This window comes from Columba livia, chromosome 21 (genome assembly GCF_036013475.1).
Source record: "Columba livia isolate bColLiv1 breed racing homer chromosome 21, bColLiv1.pat.W.v2, whole genome shotgun sequence".
NCBI lineage: Eukaryota > Metazoa > Chordata > Aves > Columbiformes > Columbidae > Columba > Columba livia.
Genome location: NC_088622.1, coordinates 2901117 through 2921534, shown reverse-complemented (window position 1 = coordinate 2921534; position 20418 = coordinate 2901117). Strand labels below are relative to the sequence as shown.

Below are 20418 nucleotides of genomic sequence, written 5' to 3'. Positions count from 1 at the left end.
TGTGCATCCTCCGAACTGTCAGCAACTCTAATGTCTGTCTGAAAGATATATATATATATATTTTTTTTCCCTAGGCTAAGCTCCCTGATCTGCAGCCATTTCCTTCCCCAGACGGTGACACGGTGACACAGCACGAGGAACTCGTGTGGATGCCAGGAGTCAATGACTGTGACTTGCTTATGTACCTTAGGGCAGCCAGGTAATCCCAGCCCCGATACTCCCCGTGCCTCTCAAAGCCGTGGTGGGAACGTGTGCTGCCATGTACACAGAGCTGGCTGCGGTTGCTTCTTTCTGTCCTGTTCTGATGTAGCGTGGGCGTCAACTAGATAAGCTGAAATGGTTAGTTCGAGCCTAGAATGCTCTGATTTTACGTTGGGCCAGCGCACAATCTTTCCGTTCGCTGTGGCTTTTGGACTTAAAATGCAAAGCCAGCAGTATGTTAGTTTGCTTTTCAGTTTCATATGGATCTCTGGTATACCCGATAGGTTAACTGGATGTGCTGGTGGGCCTCAATAATTCAGAGTGTGAGTAAATGACTTGTGCTTTGCAAGGATTCAGAGATGCTGAGAATCTGCACTTTAAGTCAGTTTTCTAACATGATGGATCTAAGATGACAACAACAGGTTTGCTGAGACTGTCCTTGTGTCTGGAGGTTCTATCTTCCATAATCCTGACGAGGCTTTGGTACTGTTGCAGCGGAGGTTTTTAGTTGATGAAATCCACGTAGACTGGATTTTAATTTTGAATTAATTACTGCATATGCTGCGGTGACTCAGGTTTGCGTAACACAGAGCGGTGTTTGCAGTGCCCCATTTTACTCATTTCCACAGTATTCAAGGCCCTGAAATTTGCGATTTAAGGTGTAAATATCCTATTTGTGTACTGCATGATGTGTGCACCAAGTGACAGCTGAGGAATTTCAACTCTTCTCCCCTCAATCTCTAAAGGAGCATGGCAGCTTTTGCAGGCATGTGTGATGGAGGGTCCACAGAAGACGGTTGCGTTGCAGCCTCCCGTGACGACACTACGCTTAACGCGCTCAATACAGTAAGTATATAGAACTATTGTATGGATGAACAGTTATTCTATTGATTTCTGAACATATAGCGCATGAAGTATTTGGCAGGTAAAATTGATTTGGGGATCACGATATGAGTATGATAATAGGCTAGGATGTCATAACTTGTTTTCATACAGCAACTCGTTTTCAAAAACGCAACCTGCGGAATGTCGGTGATGAACTTGTGGGTGGTTTAAGATGACTGTGTTCTGCTTGACCCATTGTTCTGATTCAAGAGTAAGAGTGAGCGTAGGTTATCAAACAGCAAACCCTAAGAGAGACACTGGAAATGCCAGCGTGCAAACTCAGCCCTTAAGGGAGAATCTCAGAGCTTTTCCCCATTTGGGTATTTTTGCTGGGAAAATCAGAGCCAGCAACTCTGTCCTCGCGTGGTAAGAAAACACATTCCCCACTTCAGCCTGCTGACTGCTGCGTGGCAGAAAGACAAAACAACCCTATGCTAATATTGTATAAATCTCTCTTTACTAATAGCATTGTTCTGACTTCTCATAACGCACTCACATGGGAACATGTCATTATGAGTGACAAACATGACAGCGTAATATCAGTTTAAGGAAATTCAGTTCTAACTAAGATGTCACCCAGACAAATTACTCCCTGTTTTAACTTGCCCTTAGACCAGATTTTCCTGTTCATTAACTACAGACAAGGTTGAAAGCATACAGAATTATTTAAATATATGTTAGCATTTCTTATTATTACTAGTTTTCGTTTTGGATGAGTCTTAATTAACCGGCACTCTGGTTCAAATGAGGCAGCAGCACTGCAGGGGCATCGCTCCCTGCCTGGGCATGTTGGGAAATGGAGCCACTTCTAGTGCAGAAGACAATTTTGCCACATTTTCATTCATCCTTATCCTTGCTCTTAGGGGAAAAACTTCAGTACTGTGTTTGTTGCATGAGTCAGGAAATTTTTCTATAGAAACTGTTGCAACGGGCAGATAAAAAGGGCCAAATTGACTGCCATGATTACTTTTTATAAGTTTTGGGGAATATTGCAGCTGGATTTTGAGCCGTTGGGCAGATCCCTGGCACTACCGGTGTGTGAAAAGGGGATCTAACACAAGCATCCTGCTTTTTCGTCTCCATCATTAGCATCGTGCATCACTTTGTAGCAATTAGAGTTATGTGGAAGCTTAAAATAAATTAGAACTGGAGGAAACAAATGGCAGTTGTTCCCCCCCCCCCCTTTTTTTTAATAAGGGGACTGATTTCTCTATTTTCAAGCTATCAGATACCGCAAATCAGATATTAAAAAACACAAACTAGTAATAATTTTCTTTTGAAATACCGTACTGATTTGTCACCCTCTGTTTTTAGTCTGAAGTTCTGGTGGAGGCCGAGCTGTGTTATCCAGATCACAATGTGGGTTCACTGTGGCAGCACGTTGGCACAACAAGCTTGTTGGGCAGAGTCTTTGTGTTGGGTGGTTGAGGTTCTCGGTCGGTTCAAGGTGCCGTTGTCCTCGGGCACCAGAGGGAGCTCAACAAAGTAGTTTTGATGTCTGAGAGGTCAGCGAATGGTTGAGTGTGTTGCAGCAGGTGGGAGGAGGTAGAATTTCAAAGAGGACCGGGGAAGGAAATTCCTGGAATTAAAGAGCATTTGGGGCTGGTGTCTCGTTGAGCATCAGACACGGTTGATAAAGATAAAATCTTGCCATTCTGGAGGATAAGCGCTTTAAAGAGTGCTGCACGTTTGCAAAGAGGTTTTGCTATTTTACCTAATGAGATATAGAATCATACAATCAATTTGGTTGGAAAAGACCTATAAGATCGAGTCGCACCGTTAATAGATTTGCTATGGAGCATATTCCATTTGATGGCAGGATGTGCGCAGCTATAGAGTATCTGCATCAAACTGAAATTTATCAGCTCCGCTACTGAAAAAAGTGATGTGAATTACTCTTTGTATTAAATTAGGTGCTTGGATTAGAGTAATTATACCAAAGTCCTAGCTACTCAAGATATGTGGCAGTAAGTCTCATTCAGCTTTACGTTTTCCTTCTCTATTTTCTACCTTCTCAAACACGCTGGTTTTATAGAGCTCCAGGGTATCTTGAGCGTTGTCTTCTTCAGCGAGAGCAGTAAATCCCTCATTAATAATTACAATTTTCTTAAGGCTGCATAGATGACAATAACTGATGCTTAAATAGGGATAATATGTAAACAGGGTTGGTGTGGTACCAAGCAAGTACCATCTCCCTTTACCCTTCCACCAAAGCATCTTGCTTGGCTGTGACAAGCTCATCTGTATTACTTGAGCCTTAAAATGCTCTTGCACTACTGGCAGGGTTTCCCTCGCGTTGGGCAGGTCAGGCTTTAGGTCTTTGTGCTCTGACGCGGGATGTGACTTGTCCATGACCACTGGTCATCTGGGGAAGAACCAGCACCAAAACCCAGAGAACTCCTGAGTTCCAGGATGCTCCTGCATCCCCACACCCCCTCTGTCCTACTGCCTTCTCAGAGGAGTTCAGTGCTACTTCATTGCTGTGAAAAAAAGATTCTGGGATCTAACAGTGTTCTTAATGGGCTGCAATTATTTAATAGTGGAGTCTGAATGCAGCCGAACTCAGACGGGCTTTTCAGCGGAGATCGTAATGACTGTAATTGCGAAAAGATGCCTTGGCGGAGTGGAAGCTGCCAGATGCAATGCCATCCTGATCTAAAAAGGTCACAGTAAAAGGGACATTTAAATTAAGTTATAAATTACAATTGAAGAACAATATTTTGATGAGGAAGAGCAGAGATGTCAGAGCTGCGAGATGTAATTCATGGCTCCATTACGGGCAGGGGGGCCTGACAGCTGAGCCGTGCCAAAAGGAGGATTTATTTGCAGCATCACGCAGACAGAAAATGGCAGCGGGGAGAGAAGCTGGAGCAGAAACTTGAAACCTTGTGGTAACGTGCAGGCTTTATGGTAATAAGGCTTTGCCTGTGATCCAGCCTGCTTTAATGACTCTTTAACATCAATGAGGTTTTGGGCACGTGCATAATCAGAATTTTTCGGTAATCTAAAATCCTGTCCAGTGATGCAGGAGTTGCTGCATTTTCTGTTTGGAAGTGTAAGTACATTTGTCTCGATTCCTTCTGCCGCAGTTGCATACGTACGTCATGTCACAGGGGTTCAACGTTTACACGGCTAAAAGTGGTGGTTCTGTAGATGGCAGGGTGGTAATCTGGTTACATTTGCCAAGTTAATGAAACCATAGACAATACCAATAAAGTGTTTATATATATTAAATGACCGAAAGTAATGAGCAGAGAATGAAACAGAGTGAAACAACTAAGTTCAACTCTGGTACTTTTTTTTTTTTGGCTTTTTGCTCCATTATCCTATTCCTGGCACTTAAAAAAGCCTGTTTTTTCCCCACTGGCTAAAGGTAACGTTTTTCAGGATCCTCTAAACCTCTACCAGTTTCTCTTGTTTTCACATCTATGTCTTTTCTCTTGTATGAAGATTCTCTTTCATGTCTGTGCTTATGAGTTTTGTGATTGTTATAATTACTTTGACAAAGTTAATGCTCCTGTTCTCTGTTGTTAATTTGGGACAGCTCTGCCCTGTAAACTCCTCTGTGTTTCAGTAACCAGCGTAGCCGCCTGTCAGCCCAGCCCGTTCTTCCTGGCCTTGTCGGGTTGTTTTGCAGATTGAACTGCTTGGGCGATGGGGCTGCCAGGGAAAACACGTGTTGTCCTTGAGGCAAAATAAAGATGCCCTCCAAGTTACAAAGAGGCTTTGGCGTTGCCGCGTGTTTTGGGAGGGAGCAAAGAGGGCAAAGAAACAGAAGCCCTATTCTCTCCACCGCTGTCGGATTTCCTAAGTGAAAAGTCTTGCGGGTAGTGGCACGCACAGAAAAGAACGTTTGCAAGGTGAGCTGGCAAAACAAACAATCCTTCTTTCTTCACGATGGATCTGCTCCCAGCGCTGGAGCGCGAACAAGCAGGAAAAACAGTGTGTGCTCAGTAGAAAAGACAACGTCTTATTTTTGTGGCTTTAAGTAGGCACCACGTACCACAGGAGTCTTAAAGGAACGAGTTAAAAAGAAGAGTTAAAGAGAAGTTTAGTGGTGTCTGCGTGTTGGCTCTGAGCACGACTCCCATCATTTAACCTGCGGCTCGTGTAAGATGGACCGAGATCGTTGTTCCAGTTGCATGGAGGTGCAGTTGGAGCTGATTCCAGGGTGGATTCACCGGCTTTTGTTCTGTTGTATATCAGGAAATCTCACCCAGGTTTGATCGGTGGTACACACGGTTACTGCTGTTGCATCGGCCACTTCCCTGTAGGTGCCGTGCAGGAAGCTGAGAAAGAATAGAAAACCACTCTGGCTTAGTTTTCTTTCTTGTTCCCGTTATATTAGCCAAGCGCTTGTGTCACTGCAGTAACACCCTGCAGGCTATTGTTATTTTAGTTGTTGGTAAGAAAAAAAACATTCGGGCCACCTATTAAGGGAATGTTACTGTTTGTTCTAAAAACTTTATACTAATAGTAACAAAGCACAGAATCCCAGAATGTCAGGGGTTGGAAGGGACCTGGAAAGCTCATCCAGTGCAATCCCCCCATGGAGCAGGAACACCCAGATGAGGTTACACAGGAAGGTGTCCAGGCGGGTTGGAATGTCTGCACAGAAGGAGACTCCACAACCCCCCTGGGCAGAGCAGAGGGGCAGGAGAACCTCTCTGACCTACTGACCACCCCCTTCTAACCCACCCCAGGTACCATTGGCTTCCTGGCCACAAGGGCCCAGTGCTGGCTCATGGTCACCCTGCTGTCCCCAGGACCCCCAGGTCCCTTTCCCCTACGCTGCTCTCTGATAGCTCATTCCCCAACTTATACTGGAACCCAGGCAGTTAACATCTCATTGCTGTTCAGTAACTGTATCTTGATCCCTGTTCAGTTCATCATTCTTGGGAAAAGTTCATGAATTATAGAACTCACCGCAGTGTTTTCTGAGGTCTGGCAGCACAGATGCTTCTGGAGGGTGGGATGTGGATGGCTCAGGATAAAATCCAGGTAGGAAGGAAAAGCAGGAGATAATCGATGCACAGAATCATTTTTTTGGTTGCCCCCATCGTAAAGAAACATTTGAGGGTCTGTAAAATTCTTTTCCGCTAATCAACATCTTGGAAGCTTTGGTTTGCTTAGAACCTTGTTTAGAAAAATTGCCTCTGTGTAGAGAAGTTCATATGCAAATCGTTCTCCCTTTTGAGTGGAGGAAGATAATGCGGTTTTTGTCAGCCAGGCAATATTTCTTGTTCTTTGAGATCATTTTCAGAAGACATAGAGCAGGCTCCTGACTCCCCTTCAGTTCTCGAAATCCCGCTGTACTTTGAAGACAGGACAGGCTGTAAATCTACAGCGCTCTAAATGCTTTCTGTCCAGTGTTAAGAGCTCCATGTTCTCATGGGTTCATCGGGGGCTGTTTTTCTTTCGGTGTAGTTGTTTTTCTGCCTCACCCTGATTTAAATGTCTGTCTATTTCAGACAGCTTTTGATCATACAGATACGGAATTTCTGGTGGAAAATAAGGTGCGCTGTAGGCTCTGACCAGCTGAAACAGTCCTGTCAACTTCAACATCCCCAGTTGCTTTTGTGTGCTCCCGTAGATATCTGTAGAGGTTCTCTTTCTTTTCCATAGTTGTTCTCCAACAACACAGTGATCTTTGCAATGCAAGAGTTTTCTGGATGGGTAAACTTGGCATCCCATGGCCTACAATCCCTCCTGTGCGTTAGTTTTTCTAGTTGGTGTCACTCATCTGAACAAAATATGCTGCATAAAATGCAACTCCTTTTGAAAAACGTTTTGTTGGAGCTTTTTAAAATTTCCCCTTTTAATTTCTAATGTTAAAAAGTGGTTTTTTTTGAAGTTAACCAGAAAATCTCCAGTGCTTCATGGACTGACACATTATCTGCGAGAAGCTCAGGAAGGCGGCAGAAAATGCGCTTGTTTAATGTTGTTTCTTTGACTAGTAAAACCCCGGTTGCCCTTCAGGTTGTTTAAATTTCACTTCGTATATCAACAAGAAAAATAATTAGTCATAGAGCATCTCATGTGGCTTCCTTTAGTGGTTTTTCTCCAATATCAGATCACTGCTAATTCCATTGAATGATCTATTTGTCTTGTTTTTCAGCTACATGAAAGTAACTATGATGCTGGAAAAGCCCTGCAGCGCTTGGTGAAGAAACCTGTGCCAAAGCTGATTGAGAAATGTTGGACCGAAGATGAAGTGGTAGGAAATGAATTATTCCCTTGAGCCTTATAGTTCATCTTGTTTCTCTTGCTCTTTTTTATTTTATTTATTTTTTTAAGAGGTTACGTTTATGGGGAAGAAGAGGGGCAAATAATTGCAATGCAATTGTTGCAATTGCAATGCAGCAAATCCTTGCTGCACAGGATGAATGTTTGCAGAATTGTGAGTTAGCGGGCCCTTGCTTGATATACAGAACCTGATTAGACTGGGGAAAATACCCTTCTAATAGCAGAATAAGCAAGGAGAACATCAAGTGACGGGTTTTGAGAGGATGCTGTGGGGTAAATTAAGGGCAAAAAAATAGATGCAAAACTTCTGGGCTCCAGATTTCCCTTTTGTTTTCATGTCCAGGAAGGCTTGGCCACCGGCATTAACTGGGGTAGGACAAGATGTAAAAGGCAAAGTGTTGTCTGTGTATTCTTTCCTGCTGGTATTGGAGGAGGTTTATGGTGTCAGCTCACGTTGGCTAATGGGAGGTTGGATATCAGCGTTTCTCATAAACGCAGCTTGAGATTAAGTCCCTTCTTCCTCTCATACGGAATATTAGGAAGTGTTTAGTGGCGTAGTTCTCGATGGATGAAACTTTGACAAGGAGCAGACCCAAACCAGCTTATCTGAAAGCCGGGATTTAGCCATGCTGGCCACGTTTAAAGTATGTAGGAATTCCAGCCCCACAACTGGGCTGGAAACAGGCCGTGCGTCCTGTCCGTGGCTCCCACAGTGATGTATGGAGGTGATGGATTAGAGACCCGCGCTGGATGTTCGGCGCGGTTGTGTCCTCACGGCTGCACGCCCGGGCTCGCTGGGTTGGTCAGACCTTGTGCTGCAGGGGTTGGGCACACAAGTGCTCCCCTGCATTTAAAATAAAAGGTGAAACTCGTGCGTTTTCACTTGGGTTACATTACATTACATACCGATGTTAATTGTGCTTAACAGAAAAGATTTATGTGAAATGTAACCTATAAGGAGATGGTACGTCTTTAGCGAGCCGGCTAGGCATGTGTAGTTTTGTGAAAATGGAAAACCATTCTATTTTGTAGCTCAATAATCAGGCTGCAGTGTGCACTGAAATAGCAAATCAGATGATTGGAAGTTGGTTATGATAAAATATTTATCACAGAACCTCAGACTCGCTTATAGTTTTCACCTTTGGCTGTTGGAAAAGCTGCTCTGGTACGTAGCGTGCTGTATTGGAATAGACCAGGTAGAAATTCAACTTGTCACGTGTACTTACCAGGTATATAAATGAAGAAAATGTGTTACAGTACAAGACAGCATCGCTCACGGAAAAATGGCACGAGAGAAGATCTTGCTTTTCTCTAAATCAATTTTTGAAGCTCGTTAGTTGATCAAGTATGTAAGGAAGTGAATAAAAATAAACATTTTGTGGTTTTGTTAAGCTGCTAATGGCATTGGTGCAACAAAACAGAACCAATTAATAATGGGGGAAACTTTCATGGTCTTTTAGCACTTTTTAATTATTGAGATAATGTCTGGGCAGACTTTGAAAACTGTTGTTTCTCTGAAAGTCTTTCAGGGAGTTATTCCCATGAATTCCTTATGCTTACCCTCTCCTTATGTAAACCCTTTTACGAGAGCTAGACTGGGGCTGGGGCGGGCCATCTAAACCCGGATTAAAACAGGCTGATTCCGCAGCCCAACAAAGACCCTTTGTGCTGAGGAGCTGCCTGGAGCCGTGGAGTGAAACAGCATCATGTGCCAGCACCGACAGCGAAGGACAGGATGAGTAAAAGCCTTAGAACACAGTTTCCTGATAAGTTTTACAGCTATCTTGTCACCAAAGGGAGTTTTGTTTAGGGAACAGGCTGTCGGAACGGATACTTCAAGTGCTGTGCCTGTGTTCAGTAAGTTTGCGATCGTGTTGTTTTAACCTCTGTTTTGTCTGCGTACGCTCTTTCCCACGTTCGTGGGTGAATCGTACAGCGCCAACACCTCTTTTTCGGTGTAGATTTTGTTTCCCTCTCCTTGTTTTCCCATCAGAAGCGTTATGCTGTGAAGGCCGTGGCGGCTGCAGCTCGGGGTGTCTGACGAGTTCATGTTAAAGTTTATTGAAAAGCGCAACATGACTCCAAAAGTGCAGACTGTGAGTACAGAGTAATGATCACTGACTCCATAAATCATTGTCAGTGTCAGCTCGTTTTATCAGATTTGTTCTTGTTCTGTTCCATCCAAGTTTCCAGAAACACTTGGCAGCCCTCCAGCCTCGGCAGAGCCAGAGATCAAACTCTGCTCTTATTTATAGAGCGCTAAGCTCCACCTGCACAACCTCATCGCGTGTTTGGCCCCGGCGGTTTGGAGACAACTCCAGATTAAAGCAGCTCTACTGCACTTCTGAGTGTTTCTCTTTGGGGAAGTTTCCTTAATCATCGGCCCCGTGTAACTGAGCAGAACGTTCTACGTGATATACAGGGTGCTGGAGCCGCGTAGGAACTGCACAGCAACATATCTTTCAGAAAACACTCCTTTGTCAAACCCCAAGTCTGGCCAAAACAATTAAATTTTGTTGAGAATGTTGAGTTTCTCCCCCATCTGATGATGGGAAGCGACAAGCAGCAGGAGCCACTAGTGATGTGGTCCAAACCATCCTATTTGTGCTGGACTTAGAATTAGTCTGTTCTTGCATCCTAGCAAGTATCTACTTAATTTTAAGACTTGCGTAAATAAGCTGATGCCAGGTACAAAGCTCTGGTTCATTAACCTCCTTACCTGAGAAAGTCAGGGCTGCTTCGCACTGATCAGAACTGATTAAAATAAAGGATGGAAGTTACGTTATCTTTACTCCCGATGATGTGGTTACAGAGGTTTAGATCAAATTAAACAGGGGATAAAATTTGCCAGTGATTGAATTAAATGGAAGGCTCTGTAAATACCAAGACAGGGGTTTGTTGTCTCTCTTGTGTTTCTAAACGTATGGCTGTTTTTAAGCCTTTTTTACTCCAGTATGTAAATTCAGAGGTGCACTGTCAAAACACTGCCTAACAAAAGGGACCGAAGGAGCCTCTGTGCTCTGTGTCTGCCCGCAGCTCGGTCAGCAGCTGTTTCCTGTTTATAGAGGTTGTGCTACACCTGACAACATCGGTTTCCAGCCCAGATTTGGTGAGGAGGGGGGTGGTTTCTCTTGTAATGCTCACAAATTCACTTCTGTGGAGGAGTTTGAGCAAGGTCCGTGTTCCTGGTGAGGGGGCACTGATTTAGCCGTGGGGTGTGTTTCATGCGCTATCTTTTGCTAACTTGAGATTGCGGCGTAACCACTTTTCTCCTTTCATTTTCTTGAGCCGTCTTTTCCTGCCCTGGTGTGCTCTAGAACGCTGGTGTTGTCACCCTGTGCCCAATAGTACGTTGTAGTACAGACAAGTTTTAGTTTGCATTTGTCTTATTTCGATGCACCGAGGAAACAAAGAGGCTTCACTCGAACCCAGCGAGGGATGGTCGGAGGGAAAGAGCAGCGAGCTCTATTCTACATCTTGTGGGCACCTCTAAAAACATCTCTTAATCTTGGACCGAGTGCAGGCATTTTTCATGCAAGCAATTGGAAACCTTTAAAAAGAATGGAATGACACTGGTCAATTCTTCTCCAGTTTGAAAGATTTCAAAACTGATGTAGAAATTGAGAGTTTGTCTATGGGAAGTAAGTACAACAAACCCGAAACCGAGTCCCTGTATTCGCACCCCAGTGCTTGCCCTGACGGTCACGCTGCTTCACCTTCAACAGTCTCCCAATCTGGAGCCATGATCATTAGCTGTTTCAGTGTAGGTTAAACTGAACACCCATTTTCCTGGCATGGTTTCGGTGGAAATATTTCACAAGAACAACTGTCCTTACAGAATCTCTCACCATTCTGGGACAGAATCTTCTCTACAAAATGGCTTTTCGACTTTGTGATGTTCAGTACATTCTGACCCTCCGCATCCAAAAACGAGCCCTCTTCCATTTCAGATAAACACCTATCAAATGCTGTCATATACAAAGGATACAATGTTCATTTAAGTTGTGTTAATTTAATGAGATGGTTCTCAGTTCTGGTATTCTCGTGTGTTGGAGATGCTGAAGGCACTAGACTGGTTCTGACAGTCCTGCTGATCTGATCTCACACTTTTGTCTCTTTATTCAAACTGTGCGTTTCTCTGCCTTTTTATCAAAAGCACTAAAAAAATCAATGCGGTGGTCAGAAGAGAGAAATACAAATCCGAACTAAAAGAACCTTTAGTTTATTAGGTTTTTAATTAAACATGATGAACACATTTTAAATAACACAAAGGCCTCAGGCTGAGCTGCATCTAATCGAAACAGATTAAGTCACCCGTCCACACTTGGGTGGTTATTAATTCTGTTTACTTATGCATGCTCGCTGAGGGCAGAGTTTGCTGCGGTGCAGTTTATTGCACAGGGATGCGTTTGCTGCATGGAATTGTGCTCCCAATTAGCATTCACAGAATCCCAGAGTGTCAGGGGTTGAAGGGACCTGGAAAGCTCATCCAGTGCAATCCCCCATGGAGCAGGAACACCCAGATGAGGTTACACAGGAAGGTGTCCAGGCGGGTTGGAATGTCTGCACAGAAGGAGACTCCACAACCCCCTGGGCAGCCTGGGCCAGGCTCTGCCACCCTCACTGGGAACAAGTTTCTTCTCATCTTTAAGTGGAACCTCCTGTGTTCCAGTTTGAACCCATTGCCCCTTGTCCTGTCACTGGCTGTCACCGAGAAGAGCCTGGCTCCATCCTTCTGACACTCCCCCTTTATATATCTGTAAACATGAATGAGTCCCCCCTCAGTCTCCTCTTGTCCAGCTCCAGAGCCCCAGCTCCCTCAGCCTTTCCTCACACGGGAGATGCTCCACTCCCTCCAGCATCTTGGTGGCTGCGCTGGACTCTCTCCAGCAGTTCCCTGTCCTGCTGGAACTGAGGGGCCACAACTGGACACAATATTCCAGGTGTGGTCTCCCCTGGGCAGAGCAGAGGGGCAGGAGAACCTCTCTGACCTACTGACCACCCCCTTCTAACCCACCCCAGGTACCATTGGCTTCCTGGCCACAAGGGCCCAGTGCTGGCTCATGGTCACCCTGCTGTCCCCAGGACCCCCAGCTCCCTTTCCCCTACGCTGCTCTCTAATAGTTCATTCCCCAACCTATACTGGAACCTGGGGTTGTTCCTGCCCAGACGCAAGACTTGCCCTTGTTATATTTCATTAAGTTGTTCCCTGCCCAACTCTCCAGCCTGTCCAGGTCTCTGGATGTAGATTGTGAAGAACACTGGCGAGGCTCATTGAACCACCTTTGAAATCCACCATTGGGTTTTCAAAACTTAAAGAGAATTTGGGTGGAACGGTTTTGTGTTATTTCTTGGATGCTGCTTCCTTTTTCTTCCCTTGGTCCCGTCTTTTCAGAGATGTTAAATTCTCATAAAGAAAATGCACAGTGTTCCTTAGGAATAGGTGGGTTTTTTGACTCGTGCATCTCCGCGCGGAGCTGTCGGTGATGTGCCGTGGCGTCCTTGATAAGTAGCTTTTATCATGAAATATGCTGCCCTTTAAATATTTTACATTGCTTTTGATGTGGAGTGGTGGAGGTAAACAACCTAGATTCCAACAATCCCCCGAATTTATGTGCAGGGATAGTTAATCCTTGCTGGTGATAAACCTTAATTGGCCAGGTACATGGATTTACATGTTCATAAATGTGAAAATATTCACACCTGGCTTCAGCTTTAAGCTTATTTATCATGCAATCCGAATGGAGATCCTTCTGCCAAAAATGACAAGAAACAGCAAAGTAATTTCCTAACATGCTCGCAAGTGTTTGTAATCCAGCGTAGCCAGTCAAGAAGCTACTTATGCAAAACACACAGGCTTATTTGCTTGGCTTCTTTGCCCGGAATCATCTTCAAATGTCTCTCGTCTGCCCTTTCTGGAGTATCTGCTCATGAGAACGTTGTTTGCGTTGCTCGGGTCTCTGAATCCAGGCTTTGCAGATGGGCCGGGAGACAGAGCTGCTCGCTGGGGCAAAAATACCATGAATTTTATGTACTGTTTGTATGGCAGCTGTAGAGAATGTAATTCATGGCAAAATTGAAACGGAGCCTCTGGAATAGTCCGGGGGAGGAAATCAAGGGGTATTTGCGGAGGAGGCTGGAATTCAGGGCTGCGATCCGCTGCTCGCACAGGCTTGGGAGCTTAGGATGCTTAGTTTTAATGTTTTATCCACAAAAAGTAAATATTACAGCTTCATAGGAGAGAGACAGTTCCTACTACATTAACGTTTTGTGGACTTTAGGAATCAAGCCATTTGATGCCATTTGCGCTCATCAGTAACAGTTTGAAAATTAAGATAAACCCCCCCACCAAACACTAATTGCTGTGGTCTGGTAGGACCTTTATTTTAAGAAGAATAAATAGGATTTTAGGCAATGTACAGTCTTGTCCGTAGCTCGGAACATCAGTCCTCACAGTCAAAAGTAGCTGATGAAGGATGAAATTATTCTCCTTGGGGAATAAAGTTATTATTTAGGCGTTGCATAAAGTTACGCTTATTTAGCATTTGACAGCTTTGCAAAATTAAAGGGTGCAATATAGAAAGTGTAATATGGCTGGAAAAGGTGAATTTAGTTTAAACACAGGTTTCCAGACAAAAGATAATGATCTTTTTGGTTGTGATTAACTCGCATCGGTCTTTGATCGGAGCCCTTGTTTAAAGGGATCAATATTGCACATGCAGCCCAGAGTTTATTGTTGAGTCCTTTCGGAAATAAGACAACGAATTAAAAATCAATTATACGTGCGGAAAAGTTTGTGTAGGGCAATCAATTTTGTCCTTTTAGTTTGCAGAAAGATTCCATTGTGTAACCAGCTGTGAAAAGGAATGAATCTTAAAAGCCTCCAGCAAATGAGCCCAAATGGGGCGGGGGAAGTAGATTTAAAGAAACAAGTAGAATTATTTGGGCATTTCATGTTGAGCACAGGCTGCCTTGGGGGGTAAATCTATAGATCCCATCAGTGACCTTGCCTTCCAAATGGGCCATTTCCCTGCTTTCGCTAATCTTGATCCGTCCACAGCTGCCAGATAAGTTAGTCTTTTCTTAACAATACCCGTTTTTTAAAATTTGCTTTGTTTAAGCGCCATATGTTTCTTGATTCATCATCTTTCTGCCTTCGTGTGGAATATTTTTATCTATTAAGCACTTACCATGTTGCTGATCCCCCAAAATAACAGCGGTGTTTACACTGGCCGGGCGCCACGGCCTGGGCGCCTGTTTGTGCGTGGGGACGGAAGCTGAGCTCCAAACTCCGACTTTAACTCTGCTCTGGACTAAATAACTAATTTGTAGGTGCTTTCAGAAGCTGGTGCTGTGTTTTGTTTTCTAGAAGGTTTGTAATAGAGAGGCAGACGCACACACGCGTAGTTCACTGTTGCCAAGGGAAAGAATCTGCTGCTTGAAAGATTAATAAATATGACAGCAGCTGATTGTTAAAAGCATGTTTTTCATCTCGTTTTCAAGGGCATCTTAAAAATGGAGATCGCTTGCACTTCCTGGCGTTCCCCATCGTCTTTCTGTGTTCGTTTAAAAATGAGAACAAGGCACTGAGGGACCGGAGAGATCGCGTTCGTTCTCCCATAGGGCAGAGTGGTTATTTTATAAATGAAGAGGGCCAAAAAAGCGCTCCTGCCTAGTTTCTTAGCAACAGAGCCGGAGTTGGTTTTAATGTTCGTGTGTGTCTTACAAGTTCTATGTATAGAAGCAGGAGCCGTGCAGCTCAGCAGCATTGCAACCGAAACAAAGACCGTTCACCCTCGCGCGGGGAAGAAAACAAACCAGCCGTGCAAATCCGCCGCACGGACGCGTCTGGTTTGTTCCCTTCTCCCCATCAGACGATATTCTGGTCAGTGACACAGGTACTGTCTTCAATACGCTGACCTTTTATTCAGATTTTATCTGTCAAGAGATCCGGAACCTGGTTTAAATTTAACATCATGCGATGTCCTGTTCTTCTCCAAAAGGAAACTGAGTCATGGCGTGAGAACAGTTCGAGCATCTGGGCAGCGCAGGGTCCGCTTACCTGAGGATTAGTTAGTGTGGCCTGGTGGCTGTTGCAGCCAAATATGACAAAATGCTTCATCGAATTGGAGTAGTGACATGATTCTTATCTAAAACTTCGGTGACTGTCACGCTGTGGATGCTCTGTGTGCTTTGGTGCTCAGGACTTATCTTCCTTGCACAAGTGTAAGCGGCATGAATGCCAAAACACACCTCACTTCCAACTTCTGTTTGCATGATCAGTTTTATTTTTATAATCTTCCCTATCAGCAGCACCTTTTTTTTAATTAATCATTCAGATGACATAAAAATGCATTTTAATGAAGCAAATGATACAGCTTTGTCTCTTTTTGTGTATAAGCGGGGCGGCCATATTCAATTAGACTGAAAAATGATCATTTGTTCTATTCCAGCCTGTAACAGAGCGAGTGAAAAACCTGTGATCCATCACCAGTTGCTCAGCTTTATGTTGAATCACTCGCCATTCTGACAGGGGCTCCGAATCCTCTCCAGGAGCCATTATTTGAGTTGAGTTTGTGGGGGTGTCACTTGTTTGATAATAGGCTGCTTCTGCAGTCGGCGCATAGTGACTAAATAATAATCATTTATCTGCATCCATCCAAGAGTCCTAATTAGTTACGAGGGTAACAGTGCCAGTAAAGCTAATGATTATACTGCCATTAAAAGGATTTGACGGCAAATACGGACTTGATCCAGGGAGGTACCGGGTACCTGCTGGAAGAGCCGAGACGCTTTAATTTCCGAGTCCGGCTGCGTGTGAGGGGCTTCAAATGGGCAGGAGGGAACTTCGATTTGAGTGTGGAAATGCCACCTTAGACGAATAACGTTCTCCACGTTGTAGGAGCTGAGTAACTTCCCTTTGAACCCCTTTCCAAGCTGCCGCGGCCGCTGCAGATGAGGCCCCATGGAGCTGGTGCTTGTGCGGAGGTTCTGACAACTAACGCGTGGTCGGGTTTTCTCTTCCTTCCTCTTCAAGTGTTGTGTAAAAGATGTGTCGCGTTGATTAGCGCCCGTGAGGGCGCATTTAAAACCTGCTGCTCAGTGCTTCTTGGCCCATGTTTTTGTGCTTTGTGGGTTTGAATAGATTGCGGTGAAGGCTCAAGGTACACGGAGCTGCAGGGTTTGTGGGTTTGCTCTTGATCTCTCACTTCTCCCTTATCCACTTGTGCACGATCCACCATGGTTTTTCTTTTGTTCCTTTCCTCCCCACCCCCTTTCACAGTATCTGCTCAGGTTTATACAGCTTTTAGGCTACATGGGGAGGTTGATCAGACGTGGGCTTAGGCATTCAAAGGAGCTAATAAATAAGCATCGCAGCCTATTACCCTCCACTGCATTGGAATCACTTCAAACACTCCAATCAAACATTCAATTTGGTACAAATTGGCGAAGGCAAAAGAGGGCACCTGTGTTTTATTAGGGCGCATATTTCATGTATCTGATATGGAAGATATTGTCCAGCTCTCCGCGTCTGGGGAGGCAATTCCATGGTCTCAGCCCTGCTTCCCCCTCGCCTCCCTCCCCAAATATCTCCCGGTTGTGCTTTGATTTTGTTTTAGATGCATTTCTGGCCCTTCATTTTCAAACCTGTTTCCTTTCCCCTCTCATTTGTGGGGCACTTGTTGAGATCCGGCACTGCTTTTTTAGAAAATGCATTTTACCAAGTTTGGGTGAGCAGGGTTTGAGACATGAAAAGCAAATAGCTTCTTTCTTTTTTAGTTTGAAGTTTGCAGTTTAAGTGCTGAATTTCTGCTACTTACCTGTACTAAGGGGTTTATGTTTCAGATGTCATATGGGGAAGGAAGTAGGTCTGTGAAAAGGAACACATTGACACATTGTCCAAGCTTTTCTTTTTGCTTGCTCTTTAGTTTTGGTATGTGAGAAAGCTTTTTGTATATTAACAATTTAACAGCAGTTTAAAGTAATGATCAGAAATGAATGTTTTCGTGTACAGAAAAACACAATGTGAAGGATAATCAAACGCTTTGTGTTGTCTCTTGGCGACAGCGTATTGTTTTGCTTCTCTGGGTCACAATGTGCCAGACCTTTGTTCTCTTTAATGCTTAAATGACTTTTTTAAAGATGCATTTTAGGTAAAAAGACACTCAGTCATTTTAGCTTGGTTTGCAGAACTGAGTAATTGTTGATTACAGGAGACAACAACCTTCAGATAATGTTTCATAAATAGAAAGCTCTTACTTTGCCAGCCAAGACAGTCTCCAGTTTGGGCTTTAAGGTTTGTGCCCACGGAGGGGACAGTGTTAGACTCACTGTGTGAGACCCGGTTTCTGGACATGTGCAGTGTGATTGTCTTCTAAGATCAGGAAAAGGAAACGTGGAGGTTCCATGAGCACCGGGAACGCTGCACGGATCTGTCCTGCAGAGCTCAACCCTCCCGAATGGCGGCAGAAACTCTCGTGGGCATTTAAATATACATCTGGGCAAGCTGGCCACCCCGGTTTCTTGCTGGTGGAAGCGATGTAAGTTTAATGGCATAAGGAGCTGCTGGCCTGTGTGTGTTTAATATCCCTGCCCTTCCGCACACTGTTGGGAGCGGTGTGAGCAGCCCTGGGGGTTCTGCATCTCATGGGCGTTCAGCACTTGCTGCTCTCCTTGGAACATCTTCCTGCCCCTCGACCCTCTGCTGTGGGGCCACGTGGGCTGCGTACTCCAGGCCTCTATGTCTCCTCTTCCCACCCTTCTTTTATTAAAGTAAGTCCCAAACGGAGCAGTCCTCGAACAGGAGTGCTCGGCTGCCCCTGCCTGTTTGTCTTCCCGTTGAAACGCGGGGCCAGGCAGCTGCAGGAGCGTTAGGATGGATTAGAACGCTTGTAATAATCCACAAATTGTTTTTCCAAGGACCCAAGGTTGTTTATCAGAACACCCCTCTGGAGCTCAGGAAAAGCAGAGTCAGGTTTTCTTTCTTCTTCCTGCTGCTGCTTTAATATCCAGCGTTATTTTTGATCTGTGCCTCAGCTTCTGATGTGCCACTGCAGGCTGCTCTTAGATCAAGTTTCTTGGCGTGCTGTTGACTTTATCTCGTTTACCGGATCACATTTCTGTTGCCATACGCCGTGTGATCGCAGCCTCCCCACAGCTTTTTAACAATTAGTAATTGAGCAGGAAGCGTGTGTTCATTACAATAGCCTTTTGATTTTGATTTTACCATCGCGCAGCGTTGGGCGCGGGGGAGGCGCTTCACCCCGACACGTTTTTGACAGAGAGGAGCCCGTTGTTGCAGCCACTTGGCCGTTTGTCAGCGGTTCTCAGACATCCCTCTGGCGCGGGTTGCCTGGCAACCCGGGATGGAGCCATCGCTGGGCGGCCAGCGCGTTGCCAGGAGCAGGGTGGGAGATGATTTATCGGCGGGTTGCGAGCGCGGTGAACCCAGGAGGCAGGACTGGACCTTTGAACAGGAACCGATGCGAGACGTGGAGGAGCTTTAGCTGGGGACGTGCAGTGAAAGCGCCCAGGGCCGGTCATCAGAGGGGCACAATTAGAGCAAAAATCAAGGCTCCTCATTTCAGCGTAATTGATTTTTATTTTCTCTGTCTCATCCAGGCTCTCACGCAGAAACAGGTAGAATGCAGAAAGGGAAGCGAAGCTTCGCGTACTGCTTTGGGTGAACCTGAAATCTGTCTCTTTATAAAAATACCATCAGTATTTCAACAGGGCTAAAATCAAGCGGAGCTTAGCGCGGGAGGTTTGCAGCACCCTGACAGCTCCAAGCCCGGGGTGAAGGAATAGCTGAATTCTCCCCCAGCTTTGGAAGTGTCTGGGAGCTGTTGTGTCACCTTTGATATCGCGTTGCCTTTCAGACAGACTTTGCATTGATCCCTGGCATTAAACAGAGCGGGGAATGAAGAGTTTTATAAACTGGCATTTGGGTGGTAGTTCATGCCGTGGTCAAATGTAGAACTCGTACCCCCCTTCAAACGTCACCTTCAATAAACTAAACTGGAGGGAATGTGGATAACCTTTGGGTGATCACCCCGGTTTGGTTTTTCCTGCCAGCTTGTGAGTCCTTTTTCCAATATGTGGCAAGCACGTTGACAAGAGCATTTTTGCTTCTGTCTGAGAAGGTGAAGAGGGGAGAAAGGCCGATGAATCCACTCTGACCTCTCCAACGGCAGCATAAATACTTTATTGAAAATTCTAAATAAATGTGTTTGCAACTAGTAATCCTGCTCTGCATGCAATCTCATTTAGCCAACTGTGTATGCAAATGTGCTATTAATGTGTTTGCACCCAGTATAAATATACAAATCTAATCTGTTTATATATGTAATTTACACACAGCTGTGCTCATGCTCACTTAATACCAATATTTTCAGCAAGTGAGAGGTATCATGGGAGATCCATTGTTGAAAACAAAAGCTCGCAGTGCAGCACCATGGAAGGGAGATCATTATCATTGCAGGATCTCTTGGCATTCCCTTGGGGGACGCTGCTTAATGACTTTCTGTCTGTGTTCGGACAGACAAACAGACCCCGGTGGCCGGTGTGTCCCTCTGTGTCTGTACGATGATGTTTTGGTGTCCAATCCCTTACAGTTGGTTTAATTTTTCACTATGATTTTTCAGGAAGACAAAGCCATTGGGAGGGAAGGGTAGTGGTTTCAGCATCTTCAAGCCTTTCTGCTGATATATTTTGTAGTTTGATGGAGGATGCTTGATCCTACAGGCGTATGGCCCAAGGAATACAAGATTTTAATCACACGTAGATGCCCAGCAGTGCGCTCTGAAGAGGTGCTTTGACTAGCCAACGAGAACATTAATGGCCTTTAATATGGATTGGTATCTAACGAATAGCAACGAAGTATTTTTGTGATATCTTTGAGTGAGAGTACTTGGTGAGAAAGAATTGGATTTTCAAAATACCGCAAAGATTAGACAACAGTTTTGTCTCGACGCAATAGAATTACTTCATTAAAATGAATTGACGAGAAAAATAGACAAGTATCTTTTAAAAGAAAGTTGAATTTCCATTGTGTTATGTGTTTTGAGCTAAAGTCACAATCTGCTG

General features: G+C 44.7%; 1 protein-coding gene across 8 annotated transcripts in view; it reads left to right on the top strand.

Moving 5' to 3' along the window:
- Positions 1 to 20418, top strand: part of RERE (arginine-glutamic acid dipeptide repeats) — a 166211-nt gene that overhangs the window by 97877 nt on the left and 47916 nt on the right. For all 8 annotated transcript variants that reach the window (XM_065037951.1, XM_065037952.1, XM_065037950.1 and 5 more), the window contains 3 exons: positions 75 to 199; positions 948 to 1047; positions 7205 to 7303. In XM_065037951.1, coding sequence (XP_064894023.1) covers positions 75 to 199; positions 948 to 1047; positions 7205 to 7303 — 324 coding nt within the window. The remainder of the gene's footprint in view (positions 1 to 74; positions 200 to 947; positions 1048 to 7204; positions 7304 to 20418) is intronic.